General features: G+C 52.0%; 1 protein-coding gene across 2 annotated transcripts in view; it reads right to left on the bottom strand.

Moving 5' to 3' along the window:
* The window catches only part of axdnd1 (axonemal dynein light chain domain containing 1), a 486,782-nt gene that overhangs the window by 202,185 nt on the left and 259,226 nt on the right, over positions 1-25,371 (bottom strand). For both annotated transcript variants that reach the window (XM_072511281.1, XM_072511280.1), the window contains exon 19: positions 4,818-4,911. In XM_072511281.1, the coding sequence (XP_072367382.1) occupies positions 4,818-4,911 (94 nt within the window). The remainder of the gene's footprint in view (positions 1-4,817; positions 4,912-25,371) is intronic.

The following is a 25,371-nucleotide window of genomic DNA, read 5'->3' as shown; positions in this document are numbered from 1 at the left end:
AAAGTCTTGATGAAAGTTAATAAGACCTTGGCCGGGATTCTCCATTGGCTGTCGCTGGAATCGGGAAACGGAATTGGGTGGAGAATTGGTTCTGACGCCAAAATCATGGCGGGCGCCAGTTTCACACTGGCTGCCCGACAGGTCGAGGAGGGGGTGCAAAGGAGGCGCTGCATGAGGCCTCGTGTGTACCAGTAATGCATGTCATTCGAGGACTTGCCGAACCTGGCATGATGTCGAAGGCTCCGGCTGAGCAGGGGTACAGTGCAACATATCTGTCGCTCTATGGGCACCTGCAGATGACAGGCCGCTCTTCACTAACTGCAAGGGGGTCCACCCAATGAACATACAGATGGTGTGCGACTATCAGATGTGAATCATATATGTCTGCACCCAATACCCGGGCAGTGTGCACAATGCCTTCATCCTGGCACACTCAACGATTCCCGGCCTCTTTCTGGCGCACTCCCAGCTGGGGGGTTGGCTCCTGCGGTCGTGGCTGATGATGCCTATCTGGAGGCCACAGACTGACGTGGAGACCCGCTATAACAATGCCCAGGCAGCGGCTGGGAGTGTGATGGTGCTTTGGCATCCTGAAGATGCGGTTCAGATGTCTGGACCACTCTGGAGGAACCCTCCAGTATGGTGCTGGGAGTGTCACCCACATCGTGGCGGCCACTGCGTACTCCGCAACCTCGTGCAGCAGATTGGCAACGTTCTGGAGGAGGAGGATGAACGGCAGGCCTCGTCTGATGAGGATGCGGGGGAGGTGTGGGTGGAAAGGGCATGAGGCCCAGGCAGGCATGGGAGGCCGTTCAACTGTGCGCCAGGGCAAATGTGCACGGGACGCTCTGATTTCCTCCAGGTCCACAGACATGGGGACGGGGGTGGTAACTGGCCAGTGACTCAGACACCGCATCCCACCCCCACATAACCCCCCATTCCTAACCCGGCCAACCCCCCCCCCCCCCCCCCCCCCCCCCCCCCCCCCCCCGCCTGCAACCTCCGCCGTGATACATGCCTCCCGCACTATATTGGCAGTATCGGCGGGTATGGCCCATGCGATGGATGATGATGACCCACTCTGTGATGAGCTCTAGTGCTCCGCATCGTTTGACAATGTCTGACTCCTGCCCACGGTAGCACGTTCCACTGTCCACCTGGGTGATCCTTGCATTCGACTTGGCCATTCTATCACACAGTCCCATCGATTCACTGAGGTGGCGGAGGGATGGGGGTAAGACACTGGAGCGGTGAGCGCTGGCTCAACTGTGGTCCCTGAACAAAGCTCACCCGCATGGAGTACAGGGGCCATGGAGTACAGGGGGTCGACCACCTCCAGTGACTGTGCCACCTCCCTCAGGGACTGAGCTACCTCCCTCTGTGTCTGCGCCATGTCGGCCAGTGGCTGGGCAATGCCACCAACGCTCTCAGCCATGGTCCGCTATGAATGGGCCACGCTCAGGAGCACCGCTGCAATGTCCAGGTGGCTCTGGCACATGGCTGCCTATGAGAGGGCAGCCCTGTCCTGGGTCTTGGCCACCGCCTGCACAGGTTGCCTCAGGCCTTGGACATGCTGATTTGTAGCCGAAACCCTCACCCCCGAAGCCTCCACTGCAGACGCCATCCGTGCGGTGTTGGCCTGGATGGCAGCGGGTATGTGTGCCGGCATGTGGTGGGGGGGGTTACGGGTGTGTGGGATGGGGTTTGGTGTCAGGAGCACAGTGATGCCTACTCACCCTGCCCGAGCTTCCAAGGTCACGGTTACTTCTGGCACTGCTGGCCGGTCAGGACGTGTTGCTCACGGCGCTCACTGCCTCTGCCACCTGCGTCCAGACAAGGCGAATGCAGAAACTGGCAGCCTCATTCCCACCCGGGGTACAGGTACAGGGTCACCCACCTCTCCTCCACTGCATCCAGCAGGGTCTCAAGTTTGGCTTCCGTAAAAGGGGTGACACTCTCCAACTGTCATCTTGTTGACTGGGATGGTGTGTGGGGAGCGTAGTGTGTATATGCGGCTGCAGCTGTCGGCCTCCTGAGTGTTGGTCGCGTATCCTGCGAATCTCACACCGTTTCTCATTGGAATCGATTGTATTTCACGTGGTGCAGTGCTAGCCCTTCGACGGCTGTTGAATTGGTCCAGGTGTGGCACCAGTTTTGCTGTCGTAGAAGTCCGCGACTCTTGCCCCGGAATCAACACTTAGGAACGGAGAATTCCACCACTTACAACTAGCAAATAAAATACTGGGGGTAGATTCTTTGTTTGGGAGACTAAGTCCGCACGCTGGCGTGAAAACGGTGGTGTTTTATGCCAGGAAAATTGGCGCAAAATGGCCACCGATTCCCTGCTCCGGGGGTACTAGCATACCAGCAGCAGAGAGCTCCCAGCTGCTGATACGGCCTGGAGCATTGTCGGGTCCGTGGTCGCGAAAGCGCATGGCGGTGGCCTGCAGTGGCTGCGCCGTACTCCATGGCAGACGCAGCCCACGGATCTGGACCGCAAAAATAGTCGTCGTCCCCCTTTGGCTGACCTGGACGCCCCCCCCCCAAAAAAAAAGTGCCCCAGCCCCGATTAGTGCCCCCGCTGCCCGTGGATCGGTCATACCCAACTGTGGCGGCGCTGGACTGAATCCGCAGCCGCAATGCTGAGTTCCCGACGGGAGCACACGTGACCCCCACACCGTCGGGAACTCGGCCGGTCGGGCACGGAGCACTGCGGGGCAGGCCTCGGGCAATAGCTTGAGGCCGTGGATACGGCGTGCAGAGTACGCTGCTTTTCAGAGGACGGAGCATTGCAAAGCTGCGGCGCCCCCGATTCTGTCGTCATCAGGGATATTCCGCCCCCTCGCCGACTGCAATTTTGGGGTCGGGGATCGGAGAATCCAGCCCCTGGTTTCATTTCGAGAGGAATATAGTTGAAAAGCAATGAATCCATGTCAAACTTGTATAAAATCCTTGGTTGGACTGCATTTGGAGTACTGTGAATGGTTTTTATCTCCATATTGTAAAAAAGATGTTGAAGTAATGATCAAGGTGAAAAAAAGAACACTTACTAGAACAACAGTAGAATTTATCCCTATCAGGAATATTTGAACTGGCTTATGACTTTTTTTCTCTTGATCTAAAAGAGGTATTTAAGGTTATGAAAAGGTCGAATAGGGTAGAAGTGGGGATATTTCCACTTGGTGGGAGACAAGAACTAGACAACAGTCATTAATAAATTCAATTGGTAATTTAGAAGAAACATGTATAACCTGAGAATAGTTAGAGTGCTGAAGTCACCAACATAAGCTCTTTCCAAGAGCCGGTGCAGACTCGATGGGCCGAATGGCCTCCTTCTGCACTGTAAATTCTATGATAATCTATGATGATAATGAATAGTTGAGGCAATTAGCAAAGATGCATTTCAGGAGAGGTTAGGTAATCACAAGAGAGAAGGAATACATGGATATGCTGATGAAGGGTGTGAGGAAGCTGATTTGGAATAGCACCACCAGTTGGAGCTGATTGTCAGAATGGTCTGTTTCTATATTGTAAATACTATGGGCAGGATTCTCCATTGGCTGATGCCAAAATCGGGAAACTCGATTGGGCGGAGAATAGTTCCAATGCTGAATTCGTGGCATGCGCCGATTTGACGCCAAATCGTAATTCTCCGAGACCTCGACAGTGGCGTCAATGCGTTCCAGAATGCATGTAGACTGAACACCATTTTCATATCATTAGCAGTCCTGACCCGGTATTCTCCGGGGCCTCCGTGATTCTCCGCCTCCAATGGGCAAAGTTCCCAACGGCGTGGTTCAATTGTGCTCTTAAAAATTGTGAAACCGGCGACGTTGCTGATGTGGCCGACCACATCCAGGACCCTCTGCTCTGCCGTGGTGAAGAGCCACAAGTTGGGCGGTCCCCCTCCAGCCTTTTCCCGCTCTTGGTGGTTATGGGCAGCCTTCTCTTGGGTGGGGCAAGGGAGGTGGAAACAGAAAATGCAAAGTGTTAGACAGTCGGACGCATAGAGCCCAGGGGGTTTATAGGTGGGTAGCTGGTGGCTTCAGTAGCCAGGACACCCTGCCATAGCGGCTGGTATGGGTGCCGGCATGTGGTGGGGAGGGGGGGGGTGTGTGGTTACGGGTGTGGGAGATGGGGTTTGGTGTCAGGGGCATCATGCTTCCTATTCACCCTGCCCGCCCTGATGAGGTTGTGCAGTTTTTTCCGGCACTGCTCGCCGGTCTGGGCAGTGTTACTGGTGCACTGACCACCTCTGCCACTTGAGTCCAGGCATGATGAATGGCGGCGGCTGGCAGCCTCCTTCCCAGGCCGGGGTACAGGGTCAACCGCCTCTCCTCCACTGCATCCGGGAGGGTCTCCAGCTCGACGCAGTGAAGCGAGGTGCCGCACGTCTTGCTGCATGGAATGGTGTGTGTGGGGAGTGAAATGTGTATATGCGGCTGCAGCTTGTCAGCCTTCTGAGTGCCAATATTGAAACCGGCAAATTCTGCACCGTTTCACATTGGAATTGATTGTGTTCCACGTGGCGTCGATGCTAACCCCTCTACAGTAGCTGAATCGGTCCAGGTGCGGCGCCAGTTTTGCTGTCGTAAAACTCCACGAATCCTGCGTCGGAGTCAACACTTCGCCTCAGAAATGGAGAGTTCAGCCCTATGCATTTAAAACCAACCTTCTTGCTTCTGGTCAGAATCTGCAGATTCCCTTTTCCTGTGATAAGACTCTTCACCCCAAGGACAACACTGTAGCTAATCTCCTCAATGATTGAGTCCCTCTGCAGTATTTCTTCCTTAATTGAGCATATACCCGTGGTTTACCTGCTGTGTGAGTTTGGTGTCCATGTGGATTATCATCTTAAATAGCGCCAACAACCATCCCTGCATCTTTTGAATCACGTCTCCAAGTTGTAGACTAGAATTAAGAAAATAAAGAAGAAAACCTTAGTTCCAGATGAGATTTCTTTATGTTTCATAGTATAACATTATAATTTCAATTGTGTATTGTTTTCTCATTGGAAAGCAATATTTTCTCCCAATATGTGTCAGAAATGGGCATTGGATGTGCTCAATTTAACTTATTCTTCTCATAGTACAATATGTAATACACAGAATCTTGTGAAAACAGTCAGACGTGCCTAAAGTATGCAGGCACCAAGATCACAATCATTGTCATTCAGTGGCAATAAGGAGAAAGATATATGGTTTGAAATGTAGCAGCAAGACAACAGACTCGGATAGGAGTGGAAATCAAGGAAGAGAGAAATCCGAAGAAACGTAAGGAAGAGGAAAGGTGGGAAAAGGATGGCTGTGAAGGGGGGAGGACAGAATAATGCCAGCTTCAATTAAAAGGCTTGAAGGAGGAAGGAAGCTACCAATGTGAGCTTGGAAAAATGGGTCCAGTTTGTTATTGTTGTTGTGGTGGTGGTGGTGGTGGCGGTGGCGATGGCGGCGGTGGCGGCGGCGGCGGTGGTGGTGGTGGCGGTGGTGGTGGTGGTGGCGGTGGTGGTGGTGGTGGTGGCGGTTGGCGGTGGCGGCGGTGGTGGTGGTGGTGGTGGCGGTGGTGGTGGCGGTGGTGGTGGTGGTGGTGGTGGTGGCGGTGGTGGTGGTGGCGGTTGGCGGTGGTGGTGGTGAGGAAGCTGAGGAGTAGGAAAAGTGTTAGTGTGAACCAGATGTGGACAGCAGTGCCAGGTGGAACTGAGGTGAATGAGAAGGTGGTTAATATGAAGCAGAAACACCGAAGGAGGTGAGAGAGGCGCTGAAAAACTATGAGTAGTAGTGTGGTGTACACAGGGGGGGAAATTTTATCATGGATTTGGGTTTGGATGCGATGGGTGTTAAGTCTTGAAAAAGTGGATTTCCTGTGGCAGCCATGGTGTGAGTGGTCGCACACAGGGCAGCTCTAGAAAAGAGCTCTTTTTCCCTGAAACTGGGTGTAACTTCGACGGAAAAGTGTAACTGAAGGTCAGAGGAGAAGTTCCCCCGGGGTGTGGCATGTCTGTTGGTTACCAAACTCGGCAGAAGAAGGTGAAAGATCTGGCCAATGAGTTGGAAGCTATCTGTAGCGTAGCAGCTAATGGAAAGTTGGCGGAGAGGGAAGGTTCAGTGTAAGTTAGAAAGCCCCAGATTGGACAGTTGATGGCCTTCATCAAGGAATAGTTCTGCCAGTAGAGGAAGGAGATGCAGGAGGATCGATCGAAGGCCATCGAAGGGGCTGTGGCTACCTGAAGGGTTTGATGGAGAGGGTGGAAAAATGTCTGGAGGCTCAGCGGTCGCAGATCTGAGAGATCGAGAGGGTGATCTCCGAACACAGCGATCGAGTGGTGGCACTGGAGGCGGAGGTGGGGCTCTTAGGAGACCTTTGCAAGACGTTGAGAGCAAAGGTGGAGGAGCAGGAAAACAGGTCAAGGAGGCAGAATCTGCGAATAGTTGGTCTGCCTGAAGGAGTGGACGGTGCGAGTGCAACAAAGTTTGTTTCGAGGATGTTGGCGGGGCTGGTGGCGGAGAGGGTGCTGGACAAGGCCCCTGAGGTGGTCAGAGCGCACAGGTCTCTGAGGCAAAAGCCTCGAGCTGGGCAGCTGCCGCAAGCGGTGTTCATGAGACTCCACGGGCGAAATTCTCCGGAATTTCGGGGGGGCCCGCCAACCGGCGCGACGCGATTCCCGCCCCCGCCGAATATCCGGTGCCGGAGACTTCGGCAACTGGCGGGGGCGGGATTCACGCCAGCCCCCGCGATTCTCCGACCCGGCGGGGGGTCGGAGAATCTCGCTCCACAAGTTTGTGGAGAAAGAAAAGATCTTGCAGTGGGCCAGGGAGAAGCGGAACTGCGAATCGGAGGGGAATGAGGTCCGAATATACAAGGACATTGGAGCTGAATTGACAAAACGGCATGCGGGGATCAACAGGGCCAAAGTGGTGTTATATCAATGGCAGATCAGGCTTGGGGTGCTCGCCCCAGCCAAACTATGGGTGACTTATAAGGCCCGGAAATATTATTTTGAGACCCCAGAAGCGACTTTATCAAGGAGAACTGAACAATCATGAGAGACGGAGGTGCTGGCACTCTGGAATAATGGAGAATGCGGGTAGAGTAGGGGTTGGAGGGAGTTTTTTTTTCCTTTTCCTCTGACGCAGAGGGGTTATGTTCTTTTTTTCTATTGGATTGACAAAGGGTAGCAGGGGTGAAATGTTTGTAAGGAAACAACTGTCTCCCCCCCCCCCTCCCACACACACACACACACACAGACACACACACTTGCCTGTGGCTGTGTTTTTTCTTTTTGTTTGTTTTTGAAGAAGGTAACCTGTGGTTCGAGATGAGTCTTTGATTGGGTGGGGCAGGGGGAGGTCAGCAGGAAGCCTTCTTCACAGAACAAAGACGTGGGGGGTGAGGGGGTCAGTAGGAGGAGCCTTTGGACAGGAGTTGCTACACTGGCAGGCAACGCTGGTGAACAGAAGTGAGGTGAGGGAGAAGGCCGAGAGAGGTGGGAGCAGGAGGGAGAGGGAGGGAGATGCGACGCGGCGAGGTTGGAGAAGAAACACGGTCAGGGGCGGAGAAAGGGGCCACCTTGGATGGGCCAGCTACAGGGTGAAATTAATGCGGATAGAGCCAAAGCGGAAGATGGCAGATGCTAGAAGGGAATGGAGGCGTAAGCCCCCAGTACGGCTGATAACATGGAACGTGCTGATGGACTGGTGAAAAGATCTTGGGTCTTTGCGTACCTAATCAGTCGGGTCTTTGTGTACCTAATCAGTTTAAAAGCAGCGGCGGTCTTTCTGCAGGAGACGCACATCCTCGTGAAGGACCAGGTCAGGCTAAGAAAGGGATGGGTGGGACAAGTTTTCCACTCGGGGATTTTATTCAAAGTTGCGGGGGTGGCCATTTTGATGAGCAAGAAAACAGCATTTGTGAGCGCGGAGGAAGTGAGTTACCCAGGTGGGGGATATGTGATGGTGAATGGGGTATTGGAGGAAACGCCGGTGGTACTGGTGAATGTATATGCATCGAATTGGGATGACGCAGGTTTTATGAAGGGGTTGCTGGCATCAATCCTGAACTTAGTCACGTGCCAGTTGATTATGGGAAGAGATTTTAGTTGTGTCCTCGAGCTGAGGATAGGTAGGTCAAGCCCCAGGTCAATGGGTAGGATACGAATGGCAAAGGAGCTGGACAGGTTTATGAAAAAGATGGGTATGGTGGATCCGTGGCACTTCAAGATCCCGCACTTCAAAAGCCCAGCGGGAAGGGAGTATTCCTTTTCCTCACATGTAAATACGGTGTATTCAAGAATCAACCTTTCTGTGGTGAACCGGGAGGTTTTGGTTGGGGTGGAGGGGGCAGAGTACGCGGGGATAGTAATCTCGGACCATGCGTCCCATTGGTTGGAGATTTGGCTTAGATCAGGACAGGAGCAGAGGCCGGGGTGGAAGTTCGACTCAGGGTTATTGGTAGATAGAGGGTTTCATGATAAAGTGCAGGCTGTAATTAAAGATTGTAGAATTGAACCAAAACGGGGAGGTGTCAGCGGCCACATTTTGGGAAGCGCTAAAAGAGGTGGGCCGAGGGGAGATAATCTCGTTCAAGGCACTTGCGGATAGGGCGAGGATAGAGGAATATGAACGGCTAATGAACGAGATAGTGGAGGCAGATAGGGAGTACTTGAGAGCGCCCACCATGGAGGGATTGGCGAGGAGGAAAAAATTGCAAGGACAATTCAATAGGTTGACAACAGGGAGGGCGATAGGACAGCTGCGTAGGGCAAGGGAGGTACAGTAAGAATACGGGGAGAAGGCGAGTCGGATGTTAGCGTTGACAAAGGATCACCTGGACTCGAAACGTTAGCTCTTTTCCCTCCCTACATGCTGTCAGACCTGCTGAGATTTTCCAGCATTTTCTCTTTGGTTTCTGATTCCAGCAACCGCAGTAATTTGCTTTTATCGAATATTAGCGTATCAGCTACGAAGGCAGACCACATCTAGGGAAATATTAAGGATATGGACTGGGGCAGTGGATGGGGTGTCGAAGCCGGGGAAGATAAATGAGGCGTTTAGGCTTGTGGTGATATACATCACTGTAAGTACACAAAGGGTTTATGTACATACACTACACCTAGCTAGACACTAGAGGGAACACCAGAGACATGAAGACAGTCAACGAATAGGTCAGTAAGATAGGACACGACCAATGGGCAGTCACGATACACACAAAGGTGATACTACCACAGGAGGGCATTACACCAACCCATATAAAAGGACACATCGCACATGCTCAGCCTCTTTCCAGTGGAGACTCTCAATGAGTATAGACACAGGGTTGATTGAATATCACTCCCACCACATAGATTGTAGCAGACTGGTTCGTCAGTCTGAGTAGCTATACCAGGGTTAACAGTAGCGCCGAATCCAAGTAGGAGAATTGTTAATAGTTTAATAAACATGTTAAAGCTATCTCCAAGTCTGAACCTTCCTTTGTCAGAGTGCACATCAAGGAAGCAGCTTATGCTACGACAAGGGCATAACAAAACATGGTTCCAGGAGTGAACTATTAAATCCATATAGCTCAACTCAACAACACAGTGACAACCAGCAACAACGCCCAGGCAAGATGTTCGGGATTCCGGTTCCACAGCCCCTCAGGTACCAAGGCAATCTCAGTGAAAACTGGTTCAGGCAGAGATTTGAGATCTACCTGGTAGCGTCTGACTTAGATGGCGTGGCGGATGCAGAAAAAATAAAGCTTCTATTTACCATCACGGGTCCAGAAGCAGCTGAAATTTTCTAGACCTTCAAATACTCAAAGGGGCAAAGGGGCAAAACAAGAGCGATTTCCAGGCAGTCCTGGACAAATTCCAAGAACTCTGCGAGGAACATACAAGAAGAAAAGGTAAAAGAGGCGGCAAAACTCACCACGAGGTAGGCTTGCAGCAACGAATGGCAGTTTTCAATTGCAGCCATCTTGGAAAAGGTGCTGCACATGTGCAGTTGCAAGAAGAGCGCACAGAACGGGAAGGTCCGTTTGCGCGTGCACGAGAGGCCGCGCATGTGCAATTGCAAAAAAAGGCCTCAAGTAAAGGACCAGCGATCTGCGCATGCGCAATCGTTTCCTGCGCACTATGTCACCCGCGTCAAGATGTCAGAGGCCCCGGACCATAAAGGGGAAATGTCCCAAAACATGAAAAAAAAAAATTAAAGCCTCAAAACCAGATTCTTTCATCTGGAACGACAGCACAATGCCGGAAATTCGACCAGTAGCTGAAAGTAACCTCCGCAGAACCCTGCAACAAGCAGTTAGCTCCGCCCAAAGAGATGATACAGTCTTGAAGACTATGACTCAGACCTTGAATTCTTCTTTGGACATCACGAGTCCAATGCCAGCTCCGACACAAAACGTGATGATATGGGGCGGGATTCTCCGACCCCCCGCCAGGTCGGAGAATCGCCTGGGGCTGGCGTGAATCCCGCCCCCGCCGTGTCCCGAAGTCTCCGCCACCAGAGATTCGGCGGGGGCGGGAATCGCACCTCACCGGTCGGCGGGGGCGGGAATCGCACTGCGCCGGTCGGCGGGCCCATCCTCGTCGATTCTCCAGCCCGCAATGGGCCGAAGTCCCACTGCTGGAATGCCTGTCCCGCCAGCGTGGATTAAACCACATTTTGAATGGCAGGACAAGGCGGCGCGAGCAAGCTCCGGGGTCCTGGGGGGGGCGCAGGGCGATCTGGCCCCGGGGGGTGCCCCCATGGTGGCCTAGCCCGCGATCGGGGCCCACCGATCTGCGGGCGGGCTGTGCCGTGGGGGCACTCTTTTTCTTCAGCCTTCGCCATGGTCTTCACTATGCCAGAGGCGGAAGAGACCCCCTTCCCTGCGCATGTGCGGGGATGACGTTAGCAGCCGCTGACGCTCCCGCGCATGCGCCGATCCGCGTCGCCCGGCAAAGACCTTTCGGCCCTGGCTGGCGTGGCGCCAAAGGCCTTTCCACCAGCCGGTGGAGCGGAAACTGCTCTGGCGCGGGCCTAGCCCCTCATGGTGAGGGCTTGGCCCCTAAAGGCGTGGAGACTTCTGCACCTCTGGGGCGGCCCGACGCCGAAGTAGTTCCCGCCACTCAATTACACCGGAACCCCCCGCCCCGCCGGGTAGAGGAGAATACTGCCCATGGTCCTAGAAGACTACGACTCAGACGAAGCTTTCACCTTGGGAGGCTACCCCAGTACCAAATCCGAACCGCAACTAGATGTGTTGCACATTGACGACCCCGACGACGAGTTCTTCGGATTTAAGGATCTTGAGCCCAGCAGATATGACATCCCGACTCGTGAGTGCAGGATTATGCTGCGCCCTGACACCAAGAGACAGAGAGCGGAACAAGCCCACAGAGTGCAGCCTGCTGCTACACAGAGAGTGGTCCACGCACCGCGAAGGGTCCCCGACTCCACACAGAGTGGTCCACGCACCACAAAGGGTCCCAGCCTCCATACAGAAAGCGATGAAAGACTCCACAGCGAGACAACTGCACGTCTCCACACAAGAAGTGATTCCAGTGACATAAGCCTCCACAGCAAGCTCATGGACAGACTCCACGATAGAAGCAACGCAATACTCCACAGCACTGTCCTTGCATGAATAAGAAGTGACTCGAGTGACACAAGCCTCCACAGAGAACTCGTGGACAGACTCCACGATAGAAGCAACGCAAGACTCCAGAGTGCAGTCCTTGCATGAACAAGAAGTGATGACAGTTTCCACAGAGAGACCAATGCACGATTCCACACAAGGAACGCTGCAAGACTCCACAGAGGGAGTGACTCAAGCCTCCACAGTGAGCTCGTGGACAGCCTCCACGATAGAAGCAATGCAAGACTCCGAAGCGCAGTCCTTGCATGAACAAGACCATGAGGGTCTAGCAACTTCCTCTGAGCAACCAGCAGCAGACGATGCAAGTCTGCCACGCTCAAGTGAACAACAGAAAGACTATGACAGTCTGCCACACTCAAGTGTACAGCAAGCAGACTATGACAGTCCACCCAGATTATTTGAGCCACCAGAAGAAGACTCTGACAGTCTACCCAACTCAAGTGAAAAACAAGAAGACACTGAGGCTCTACCCACTGTATGTGTGACAAGTGACAACAGCATCCCACTTCCCATACCAGATGTGCAATGTGACAGACCTCAGCTAGATGTACAGAGGCACTCGACAATCACAGTGAGACTACTGGTGACTCCGGTGACACCACGTTACTTCAAACCTCATTCGCTTGAGCCTCTCCAGAAGCAAGTGCATTCCTGAATGTTTTGACTCCGGACGGGGAGTGTCACGAAACCTCAGAAGATGCAAGTGAACCTGAAATGACTCCGGACGGGGAGCACCAAGAAATCTCAGCTGACTCAAATGAACCTGCAATGACTCCGGACGGGGAGCGTCGAGACACCAAAACTGATTCCGGTGAAACAGTCCAGACTCCAGACGGAGAGTATCGACAAGCCAAAGCTGATTCAAGTAAGCCGGACATGACTCCAGACGGAGAGCGCCACGAACTCAGTGACGGCGCGCTCAAGGAAACAGCAGATGCCGCAAAGCACGCTGACACGAGTAACTGTGTGAAGGACTCGTATTATCCACAGAGTGTGGTCCTTGAGTGCAGCAAACACGACAACAAAACCAACAAACACAACAACATCAAAGACAACAGCAAGCAGCGTACCAAAGGCAACAACGTCGACAACAAGCACAACAAAAACACCAATGTAACTACGACTGGTACAACATGGTACAACTCTGCAAATGAGGGACACTGTTACTGCTCAGCTCAATACAATGACATGCCATGGCAGGATGATGCATCTTACCAATTCACGTTTGCTGCACTACCAACAGGCAACCTGGCTTTCAGGACAGATGCCATCAAGAATTACCACCACAAGCATCAAAAGAAAAAAAAAAGAGTCCAAATCCGACAACGAAGTGATTTGACCACTTCTTGGTTCCTTCAGCACAGGGACACTGATGTCGTTTACAATGCAATGCCACCATTAACATCACCAACTCACCAACCAAACAAGAAAGCCACTCGACCATAATAATTAATGAACTTTGGACTCATGCATATGATTTAGACTTATTGTTTAATGATCACTGTTATCATAACTTGTACAGAGTATCACTCATCTACCTAGTTTGTTCAATTTTCTTTAACACTGTACAGAAAATATGTAACACGAAAAAAGGGGGGGTGTGGTGATATACATCACTGTAAGTACACAAAGGGTTAATGTACATACACTACACCTAGCTAGACACTAGAGGGAACACCAGAGACAAGACACACAGACAGTTAACCAATAGGTCAGTAAGATAGGACACGACCAATGGGCAGTCCCGATACACAGAGGTGACACTACCACAGGAGGTCATTACACCAACCCATATAAAAGGACACATCATACATGCTCAACCTCTTTCCAGTGGAGACTCTCAGTGAGTACAGACATAAGGTTGATTGAACATCACTCCCGCCACATGGATTGTAGCAGATTGGTTCGTCAGTCTGAGTAGCTATACCAGGGTTAACAGTCGCGTTGAATCCAAGTAGGAGAATTGTTAATAGTTTAATAAACGTGTTCAAGCTATCTCCAAGTCTGAACCTTCCTTTGTCAGAGTGCACATCGAGGAAGCAGCTTATGCTACGACAAGAGCATAACAAAACAGGGCTTATTACAAGGAGCTGTACAGGGCGGACCTGGGGGTGAAGAGGGGGACATGGGACGATATTTAGATGAACTGGAGTTTCCACAGTTGGAGGAAGAGAAGGGGCAGGCGCTAGAGGAGATATTGGACAGTATAAGAGGTATGAAGTCTAGGAAGCCCCAGGTTTCTGGTGAAATTCTATCAGAAGTTCACGATGGACCTGGCGCCACATCTCTTAGGGGCGTTTAATGAGGCATTGGAGAAGGGAGAGCTGCCAGAGACGATGACACAGACAACCATCACATTAATACCAAAGAAGGGAAAAGAGCTGTTGGAATGTGGGTTGTATAGGCCAATATCGCTGTTAAATACGGATATGAAAGTGCTGGCAAAGTTGGTGGCGGGAAGGATGTGTCCTGGGCGAGCCAGCCTAGGAGGGATGCCATTTGAGGTGGCCAGAGACAGGTTTAGATACCTGGGGATTCAGGTGGTGAGGGAATGGGTGATGCTGCATAAATAGAATCTAACAAAGCCGGTGGAGGAGGCTGGGTGGATCTGAAGAGGTGGGACACATTGCGCCTGACTCTGGCAGGGATGGTCCAAGTCGTGAAAATGAATATTCTGCCAGGTTCCTGTTCATATTCCAGACACTTCCGATCTTGGTACCAGAAGGCCTTCTTTCAAAAACTAGATATGATTATCTCAGAATTTGTATGGACAGAGAAGGTGCCAAGGGTTAAGAGGACCCTGTTACAGAAACAGAGGCAGAAGGGAGGGTTGGCATTGCCGAACCTGCTACACTATTACTGGGTAGCGAATGTGGAGAAGGTGAGGCAGTGGCGGGAAGGAGAGGGGGCAGAATTGGTTAGGTTGGAGGAAGAATTCTGTAGGAGGTCCAGCTTGAGGGCTATGGTGACGGCGTATTGACAATGACGCCAAGTAAATACGCAGAGAACCCGGTGGTGCAGCCCACAGTAAAGGTCTGGAGCCAGCTGAGGAGGCATTTCAGGATAGAAGGGATGTCGGTGTTGGTGCCACTGTGCGAAAACTACGGTTTCGAGCCGGAGAGGATAGATGGTATGTATAGGAAGTGGAGAGAGGTGGTGCTGGTTAAGATAAGGGATCTGTACCTGGAAGAGGGGTTTGAAAGGAGAGGAACTGAAGGAGAGGATATAGCTCCTGAGAGGGAGTGAGTTTAGGTATCTGCAGGGAAGAGACTTTGCGTGGAATGTTTGGAAAGAGCTTCCCAGGTTGCTGAGGCAGTTGGAGTGACTGCTTCTTCCAGATGTGAAAGGGGAGGGCAGCATCAGATACATATATGGGTGGCTGGGAGAGCAGGGAGGTGAGCAGGAGAAGTGGGAAGGGGAGCTGGGAAGGGAGATAAACTGGGGAGTGTGGAGCAAGGGGCTACGCAGAGTAAATGGGACCTCCTCATGTGCAAGGATGAGCCTGGTGCAGCTCAAAGTTGTACACAGGGGAGGCGATTCTCCGATATTGAGGCCAAGTGTTCGCGCTGTCGTGAATGCTGTTGAGTTTCACGATGACACGAACAGGGCCCGGGCACGACCTACTCTGGCTCCCACAGGGGGCCAGCATGGCGCTGGAGTGGTTCACGCCGCTCCAGCCTCCTTATGCGGCACCAAATGGGTGCCGTGCCAACCCACGCATGCACAGTTGGGCCAGCTCAATTCTGCGCATGCACGGGAAACTTCTTACGCTTGCTGGCCCCGACCCAACATGGAGTCGGTGTTCAGGGGCCGGCCGCGGCGGAAAGTAGGCCCGGGGGGGAGAGGCCGGCCCGCCGATCGGTGGGCCCCAATCGCGGGCCAGACCCCTTCGGAGTCCCCCCCCCGGTGAAGGCGCCCCCCTCCCTCCCCACAGGCTGCCCCCCAAGCGTTCCCGCAGAGTTCCCGCCGGCAGGGACCGGGGTGAACGGCGCCGACGGGTCTCTGTCGCATCGGGACGGCCGCTCGGCCCATCCGGGCCGGAGAATCGGCAGCCCCGCCGATCCAGCGTCCCGCGGCCGGTGCCGCGCCACATCCGTCGGCGCAAATGCCGCCGATTCTCCGCACCTCGGAGAATCGCGCGCCGGCGTTGGGGAGTCGTGGCGCGGTTGCGGCGATTCTCAGGCCCGGCGCGGGGCTCAGAGAATCACCCCGAGGGTACATATGACTGAGGCAAGAATGAGTGGGTTCTTCCCAAGGGGTGGCAGGCGAGTGTAAGAAATGTGGGCAATGACCTGCGAAAAAGGGAAAAAATTGTACAAACTGTATAGTTGTGAGTTGGGGAGTTTGCTCTCCGAATTGTTTATGTTTTGTCACCTTTTATATAAGTTTGGAATAAAATACATTTTTTTTAGAAGTCCTGAAGAAGTGCAAATGCTACAATCCACTGATTTTGACACTGAATTACTGCCATTTGGCTGCATGTGCAATAGCCCCCCAGCAGAATTTGATGTCAATTTCAATATGTTAATCAGTCAGCCATGAGTACATGGGTTTCTTGGGAATGATCAGTAAAATTAAACTTTTGTTTTTAGAAGATATTTTATTGAGGCATTTATAATTTTAACATTTTCATATTTTAAACAATAGGGAGATCCAACACACGCAAAAATCCCACAATGACATATCTAACTCCCCCCAGCCCTAAACCCGAACTACCCATACAATGGATTCCCTGCCCTTATTCGTCACTTCCATGCCTCCCCTTTCCATCCCCCCATCCCACCCCCCACACCCCCAGCTGATGGTCAATTTTCCTTGAAGAAGTCGACGAACGGCTGCCACCTCCAAGCAAACCCCTATATATGAACCCATTAAGGCAAACTTAATCTTCTCTAGCCTAAGAAACCCTGCCATGTCACTGATCCAAACCCCCGACTTTGGAGGCTCCGAGTCCCTCCATCCCAGCAAAGTCCGTCTCCGGGCCACCAGGGAGGCAAAGGCCAAAACGTTGGCCTCTCTCACCCCCCCGGGCTCCCGGATCTTTCAACACTCCAAACACTGCCACCTCTGGACTCGGCGTCACCCTCCCTTCCAGGGCCTCTGACATGACATCTGAAAATCCCTGCCAAAATCCCCTCAGCCTCGGACACACCCAAAACATATATACATGGTTCGCAGGACTTTCCCCACACCGCCCACACCTGTCCTCCACCTCCTCAAGAAAATTTACTCATCCAGGCCACAGTCATATGAGCCCTGTGGACCACCTTGAACTGGATCAGGCTAAGCCTGGCACACGACGAGGATGCATTGACTCTCCTCAGGGCCTTCTCCCATAACCCAACTTCCAACCCTCTTCCCAGCTCTTCCTCCGACTTCCTCTTCACCTCCCCAATTGGGAGCCCTTCCCATTCCATCAGTTCCTAAGATATATCCGAGACCCACCCCTCCCCAACCCCTGTTTTAGACATCACATAATCCTGTAGTCCCCTTAGTGGGAGGCGAGGGACCTACCTCTGGATAAAATCCCGTACCTGCAGGTACCGGAACCCGTTCCCACGGGCAACTCAAACTCTTCCTCTAGCTCCTCCAAGCTCGGGAAACCCTCCACAATGAAGAGATCCCCAAAATTCTCAATCCCTGCCCGCTGCTACCTGCTGAAGCCTCCGTCCAGCACCCCCAGAGCGAACCGGTGATTGTCACAGGTCGGTGACCACACCGTCGCCCCCTCCAGTCTCATGTGCTGCCTCCATTGCCGCTACACTCTCAGGGCTGCCACTACCACTGGGCTTGTGGAGTACTGAGCCAGCGAGAATAGCAGAAGTGCTGTTAACAAAGCCTTCAGACTCGTGCCCTTGCAAGATGACACCTCCACTGCTCCCAAACTGACCCCTCCTCCACTACCCATTTCCGAACCATCGATATATTAGTCGCCCAGTAGTAATTAATAAAGTTTGGAAGGGCCAAGCCACCATCCCCGCGCCACCCCCCCCTCGAGACTTTCCCAGCCCACATAAACCCCGAGATTGCCGCATTCATATTCCTAAAAATGCCTTGGGAATGAAGATTGGAAGACACTGAAAGACGAACAGCAATCTCGGGAGGACTGTCATTTTCACATCTATACCCTCCCGGCCAAAGACAGGGGGAGCACGTCCCACCTTCGGAAGTCCACTTTCATCTGCTCTATCACTCTATCACCCCAGTCCCTTGCCACTTGAATCCCCAGGTACCTAAAACTCTCTCCCACCACTTTGAACGGCATGTCCCTCACTCTCCTCTCCTGCCCCCTTGCCTGGGTCGCAAAAACCTCGCTCTTGCCCATATTCAGTTTGTAACCTGAGAACCGGCCAAATTCCTCCAAATAATTCCATAATTCCTGCAATTCCCCCTCATGGGTCTGTTATATAAAGGAGCAAATCGTCCACATAAAGCGAGACCCTATGTTCCACCCCCACTCTCACTATCCCCCGCCAAATGTTCGATGCTCGCAGCGCCATTGCCAAAGACTCTCTGGCCAGGGCAAACAGTAGTGGGGAGAGTGGACACCCCTGTCTCATGCCCCGACAGACTAAAATACTCTGATCAAACCCGGTTTGTCCTTACATTCGCCACCAGTGCCTGATATAGCAACCGGACCCAATTCACAAATCCCTTCCCAAACCCAAGCCTTCCCTGGACATCGCACAAATACTTCCACTCCACCCAATCAAAGGTCTTTTCTACATCAATGTCCACCACCACCTCGACCTCGCGCCCCTCCACAGGCATCATTATTACATTTCGGAGCCGCCTAATGTTGGACGTCAGGTGCCATCCCTTAACAAATCCCGTCTGGTCCTCCCCTATTACCCCCTGGGACACAATCCTCTATGCGCATGGCCAAGATCTTTGCCAGCAATTCTGCATCCACATTTAGCAGGGCGATTGGCCTATAAGACCCACAGCTCTCCGGATCCTTACGCTGCTTCAAAATAAGGAAAATCGATGCCTGCGATAACGTTGGGGGGGAGCACTCCCAGCTCCTTCAACTCATTAAAAGCCTTTACAAGGAGCAGCCCCGACAGCCCGGAAAACTTTTTCGAAAACTCAACCAGGTATCTGTCTGGTCCCAGGGCTTTACCTGATTGCATCGGCCCCAACCCGGAATCAGTTCACACCCTCTTCCCCGGCTGGGGGTTCCAATTTCTATCAAACTCCCGAAACACGTCATTCACCCCCGTCGGATCCAGAATCACCTTCCTCCCTGTATCCTTCACTTTCCTAATCTCTCTTGCTGCCTCCTGTTTCCTCAGCCAATGCACCAACATCCTGCTGGCTTTTTCCCCATATTCATATACCGCCCCCTTTACCCTCCTCAACTATCCCTCTGCGGACAGGAGCCCAAATTCCAGCTGTAATCTCTGACACTTCTTCAAAAGCCTGTCATCCAGAGGCTCCCCGTATCTCCTGTCCACCTGTAATATTTCGCCTACCAGTCTGTCCAACTCAGCCAGCTCAGCCTTCTCCTTATGGGCCCGAATTGAGATAAGTTCCCCCCTAATAACCGCCTTCAGTGCCTCCCAAACCACCCTGGCCGAAACCTTACCCATGTCATTGATCTTTATATAGCCCCGAAAGGCCTCCCTCACCCGCTCACATGCCTCTTCCTCGGCTAACAGCCCCACATCCAACCTCCATTGCGGCCACTGGGCCTTTCCTTTGCTGACTTGCAAGTCCACCTAGTGCGGGGCATAGTCTGACACCACAATTGCTGAATATTCAGCATCCACCACCTCCGCCAGCAGCGTTTTGTCCATCACAAAGTAGTCTAACCGGGAGTACACCTTATGCACATGGGAGTAGAATGAAAACTCCTTACTCCTTGGCCTCCCAAATCTCCATGAAACACCCCCCCTCCATGCGCTCTATGAACCCCCGAAGCTCCTTTGCCATAGCTAATGTCTTCCCAGACCTAGAACTCAACCGGTCCAGCCTTGGATCCAGGAGCGTATTGAAATCTCCCCCCATAATCAGTCGATGCGAATCTAGGTCCGGAATCTTCCCTAGTACCCTGCTAACAAACTCAAAGTCATCCCAGTTCGGGGCATATATATTTACCAATACCACAGCCCTTCTCTCCAGCTTCCCACTAACCATAACATATCTAGCCCCTGGGTCCGCATCCATATTCCCCACCTCGAATGCCACCCGCTTATGAACCAAGATCGCCACCCCCTTGTTTTAAAATCTAATCCCGAATGGAACACCTGCCCAACCCATCCCTTCCTTAACCTAATCTGGTCCCCCACCTAGAGATGTGTCTCCTGCAACATGGCCACGTCTGCCTTCAGTTGCCTCAAGTGCGCGAACACACGGGCCCTTTTGACTGGCCCATTCAGTCCCCGAATGTTCCACGTGACCAGCCTGGTCAGGGGGCACCCCACCCCCCTCCCCTGCCGATCAACTATAACCTCTCCTCGGCCAGTCTGCGGCCCTTGTCCCGCGCCTGCCCGGCCCGTCCTCGGGCAACTACCGTCATCATCTCTCTCCTCCTTCACTTTGAAAGTCCCGCCCCATCAGCAGTATAATCCCCCCCCGCCGCCCAACCCCCCCGACTCCCACTCACCCTCCCAATGCACCCCCCCCCCCCTCCCCACATCGATCTTCAGCTCACCCCCCACTTTGCTTCCATGAACTAGCCCGCCCAGCTAGCCTGGCAGCCCCCACCCATGGCGCCTAGCGTCCTACGCTTAGTGCAAGCAGTCAAAACAAAGCAAGAAGTAAAAACAAACAAACAATCCCTCCCAAGGTCTGAATGCAGAGACCCACCCCTCCTCCCTTAACAAAGCACTGTAGACCGACCTAACCCCAACCAGAACTGAAGAATGGAAAAAATGAACGAAACCCAAACAACATAAACCCGAAGTTTTTTTCACAACATAGTTCAGTTCTCCTAAATCCAAGTGCAAGGTCCTTCTTCCCCTGCCAGTCCATTCTCCTTCATAAAGTCCGCTGCCTCCTCCGCCGAGCCAAACTCCCTGCGCCCATAGGTCACCCATAGGCGAGCCGGGTACAGTAGTCCGAACTTTACGTCCTTCTTGTACAGGGCTGACTTGACCCTATTAAAGCTTGCTCTCCACTTTGCGAGCTCTGCTCCCAGGTCTTGGTACATCCGACTCTCGACATCTTCCCAAGTGCATTGGTTCTCTGCCTGGCCCACCTCATGATGCATTCCTTGTCCAGGAACCGATGCAATCGTACCACCATCAGTGGCGGCTCACCCCCCTGGGGTTTGGGCATCAGTGCCCTGTGGGCCCGATCCACCTCCAACGGCCAGTCAAACGCACCTTCCCCAAGCAGCTTCTCCAGCATCTTCCCAACATACACATCCACATCCGATCCTTCGATTCCCTCCGGCAGACCCATGATCCGGATGTTCTGCCTCCGAGAACGGTTCTCCAATTCCTCCACTTTCTCCAGCAGTCGCTTCTGCTGGTCTTGCATCAGCCCAATATCTGCTGCCATCAAGGTGGACTGTTCCTCCTGCTCCCCCGCCTGCTCCTCCAGCCTGTGGATCGCCTGTCCCTGGGTCATCAGTCTTGGCTCCACGCGGCCAACCACCGCCTTAATCGAGTCCACCGCCCGGGCCAGGTTCGCCGCACTTTCCCTCCGCTATTGGGTAAACGTCTCATTCAAGAAGCTCATCGACCAGTAAAAGTAAACTGAGAACACACCCTAAATTGAGTGGGTTTAAGACATTATAGGGAAATAGGAAAGTATTCCACCCGAATAGATGCTTTTTTGCCTGCTCACTTCAAAGAATTTAATCACGGGACTTGTACTGAGAGGTTACTTACACAACTTCAGAGATTTATACACAGTAGCACAGTGGTTAGCACTGTTGCTTCACAGCTCCAGGGTTCCAGGTTCGATTCCAGGCATGGGTCACTGTCTATGCAGAGTCTGCACGTTCTCCCAGTGTCTGTATGGGTTTTCCCTGGGTGCTCCAGTTTCCTCCCAAAGTCCAAAGATGTGCAGTTTAGGTGGATTGGCGATGCTAAATTGCCCTTAGTCATATAGCCAATAGATCAGATCATAATTTTGCAATCTGTCACATCAAGTTGTAAATAGATGTGGACAATTAAACAACTAACCGGAGGAGGGAGCTTCACAAATATCCCCTTTCAATTGTGGGGAAGCCTAGCACAACAGTATAAAAGACAAGGCTGAAGCATTTGCAACCACCTTCAGTCAGAAAATTAGTGTCCACCTGGCCCCAGCATTACAGATGATGGTCTTCAGTGAATTCAAGTCACCCCACATGATATCAAAAAATGGCTGAAAGCATTGTATACTACAAAGGCTATGGGCCCTGACAACATAGCCAAGTAGTTCCAGTACAGCTTCAACACTGGCTTTCACCAGACAACGTGGAAAATTGCCCAGATATGTCTTGTGCACAAAAACACAAGATAAATCCAACCCGGTCAATTGCCACCTCATTAGAGTAATCTCAATCATCAACAAAAGATGGCAGATTTCATCGACAGTGCTAACAAGCACACCTACAACACAATAACCTGTTCACTGATGGTCAATTTGGGGTGTGCAGGGTCACCCTTGATCCCATTACAGCCTTGGTGTTAACATTGACAAAAAAGCAAACTCAAGAGGCAAGGTGAGACTGGTTGCGCTTGACCAAGGCAGTATTTGACCAAGTGTGGCATCAAGGAGTCAAAGGAAATTGAATTAAATGGAATCAGGGTGAAGACTCTCCACTGATTATTATTTAAATGATAAAATATTAAAACATGCTGCTGTGCAGAGAGACCTGGGTGTGCTAGTGCATCAGTCGCAAAAAGGTGGTTTTCAGGTGCAACAGGTGATTAAGAAGGCAAATGGAATGTTGTCCTTCATTACTAGAGGGATGGAGTTTAAGACTAGGGAGGTTCTGCTGCAATTGTATAAGGTGTTAGTGAGGCCACACCTGGAGTATTGTGTTCAGTTTTGGTCTCCTTACTTGAGAAAGGACGTACTGGCACTGGAGGGTGTGCAGAGGAGATTCACTAGGTTAATCCCAGAGCTGAAGGGGTTGGATTATGAGGAGAGGTTGAGTAGACTGGGACTGTACTCGTTGGAATTTAGAAGGATGCGGGGGGATCTTATAGAAACATATAAGATTGTGAAGGGAATAGAAAGGATAGATGTGGGCAGGTTGTTTCCACTGGCGGGTGAAAGCAGAACTAGGGGGCATAGCCTCAAAATAAGGGGAAGTAGATTTAGGACTGAGTTTAGGAGGAACTTCTTCACCCAAAGGGTTGTGAATCTATGGAATTCCTTGCCCAGTGAAGCAGTAGAGGCTCATTCATTAAATGTTTTTAAGATAAAGATAGATAGTTTTTTGAAGAATAAAGGGATTAAGGGTTATGGTGTTCGGGCCGGAAAGTGGAGCTGAGTCCACAAAAGATCAGCCATGATCCCATTGAATTGTGGAGCAGGCTCGAGGGGCCAGATGGCCTACTCCTGCTCCTAGTTCTTATGTTCTTATGATTGGGGCCATACTTCGCTCAAAGGAAGATGGTCCTGTTTGTTGGAGGCCTCTCAATCCTAGGACATCGCTGCAGGAGTAGCTCAGGGTAGCGTCCTAGGGTCAACTATCTTCAGCTGTTTCATCCACTCCTTAAAAGGGCAGAGATGGCAATGGTTGCTGGTGATTGTACCACGCTTAGTACCATTTGCATCTCCTCAGATTATGAATCATAGAATCATAGAATTTACAGTGCAGGAGGCCATTCGGCCCATCAAGTCTGCACCGGCCCTGACAAAGAGCACCCTACTGAAGCCCACGTATTCACCCTATCCCCATAACCCAGTAACCCCCACTTAACATTTTTTTGGACACGAAGGGCAACCTGGAGCTGTGAAGCAGCTGTGCTAATCACAATGCTACCATGCTGCCCATGAAGCAGTCCGTGTCTTTATGTAGCAAGACCTGGGCAACATTAAGGCTTGGGCTGATGATTGGCATGGCTAGCAGCCCGCGGTTGCACCTTTGGGAACTTGGCTTACCTCCTCTCACACCCTCAGCAGCTTCCACCTGGTGGAGGCGGAGCATTGTGGGAGGTCAGAGACTAGCGGGTCAGGCCACTAATGGCTGTCAGGCAGAAGGCAGAGAGTTGGGATAAAAGGTTCTTTTTCGGAATGGCAACCGGTGACGAGTGGTGTCCCGCAGGGTTCAGTGTTGGGGCCACAGCTGTTCTCTTTATATATTAACGATCTAGATGACTGGACTGGGGGCATTCTGGCTAAGTTTGCCGATGATACAAAGATAGGTGGAGGGGCAGATAGTATGGAGGATGTGGGGAGGCTGCAGAAAGATTTAGACAGTTTAGGAGAGTGGTCCAAGAAATGGCTGATGAAATTCAACGTGGGCAAGTGCGAGGTCTTGCACTTTGGAAAAAAGAATAGAGGCATGGACTATTTTCTAAACGGTGACAAAATTCATAATGCTCAAGTGCAAAGGGACTTGGGAGTCCTAGTCCAGGATTCTCTAAAGGTAAACTTGCAAGTTGAGTCCGTAATTAAGAAAGCAAATGCAATGTTGTCATTCATCTCAAGAGGCTTGGAATATAAAAGCAGGGATGTACTTCTGAAGCTTTATAAAGCATTAGTTAGGCCCCATTTAGAATACTGTGAGCAATTTTGGGCCCCACACCTCAGGAAGGACATACTGGCACTGGAGCGGGTCCAGCGGAGATTCACACGGATGATCCCAGGAATGGTAGGCCTAACATACGATGAACGGCTGAGGATCCTGGGATTATATTCATTGGAGTTTTAGGAGGTTGAGGGGAGATCTAATAGAAACTTACAAGATAATGAATGGCTTAGATAGGGTGGATGTAGGGAAGTTGTTTCCATTAGCAGGGGAGACTAGGACCCGGGGGCACAGACTTAGAATAAAAGGGAGTCACTTTAGAACAGAGATGAGGAGAAATTTCTAATGCCAGAGAGTGGTGGGTCTGTGGAATTCATTGCCACAGAGGGCGGTGGAGGCCGGAACGTTGAGTGTCTTTAAGACAGAAGATGATAAATTCTTGATTTCTCGAGGAATTAAGGGCTGTGGAGAGAGAGCGGGTAAATGGAGTTGAAATCAGCCATGATTGAATGGTGGAGTGGACTCGATGGGCCGAATGGCCTTACTTCCGCTCCTATGTCTTATGGTCTTATGGTAACTGTACAATTTGTGTGCCCATGCCAGCGTGTGCCGTGGAATGCATCCACGCTACTATCGAGGTGCACGAGCATGGCGATCTGCTGGGTGCCCAACGCGACCTCGATTTCTGGCTGACGTGCGATTCTCCGCCCAATCGCAAATAGCGATTCCGTTGTCGCTGGATGGAGAATCCCATCCAAAATGTTCTCAAGTGGATTCCTGTGGGTAGATGTGCCATGTCGCAGGCAGGTGATACCACCTAGCACCTAATCTGACTGTGAGGCATGGACACTTTACTTAAACACTAGAGGCTTCAACACCACAACAGCAGCAGTCAACAATCGAATGCCCAAGAGCTGGGCTGCAGCACTGGGGATACCCCTGCAACCAGAGGGTGGATGTGTGGATTCGGAGGTGCAGGAGGGGTGGTACCCGAGTCTGGTCCCAGTGCTGTTCTCGGCAGGGGCCTGGTGTCAGATGTCCAGGGGCCCCTGCTGTGGTTGGGGTGCGTGTGCAGGGTAGGGTCCCCCAGCACAATCGGCTCATTGGAT

Source organism: Scyliorhinus torazame, chromosome 7 (genome assembly GCF_047496885.1).
Source record: "Scyliorhinus torazame isolate Kashiwa2021f chromosome 7, sScyTor2.1, whole genome shotgun sequence".
Lineage (NCBI taxonomy): Eukaryota > Metazoa > Chordata > Chondrichthyes > Carcharhiniformes > Scyliorhinidae > Scyliorhinus > Scyliorhinus torazame.
The sequence above is the reverse complement of the archived record's forward strand: the minus strand, read 5'-3'. Positions and strand labels throughout refer to the sequence as shown.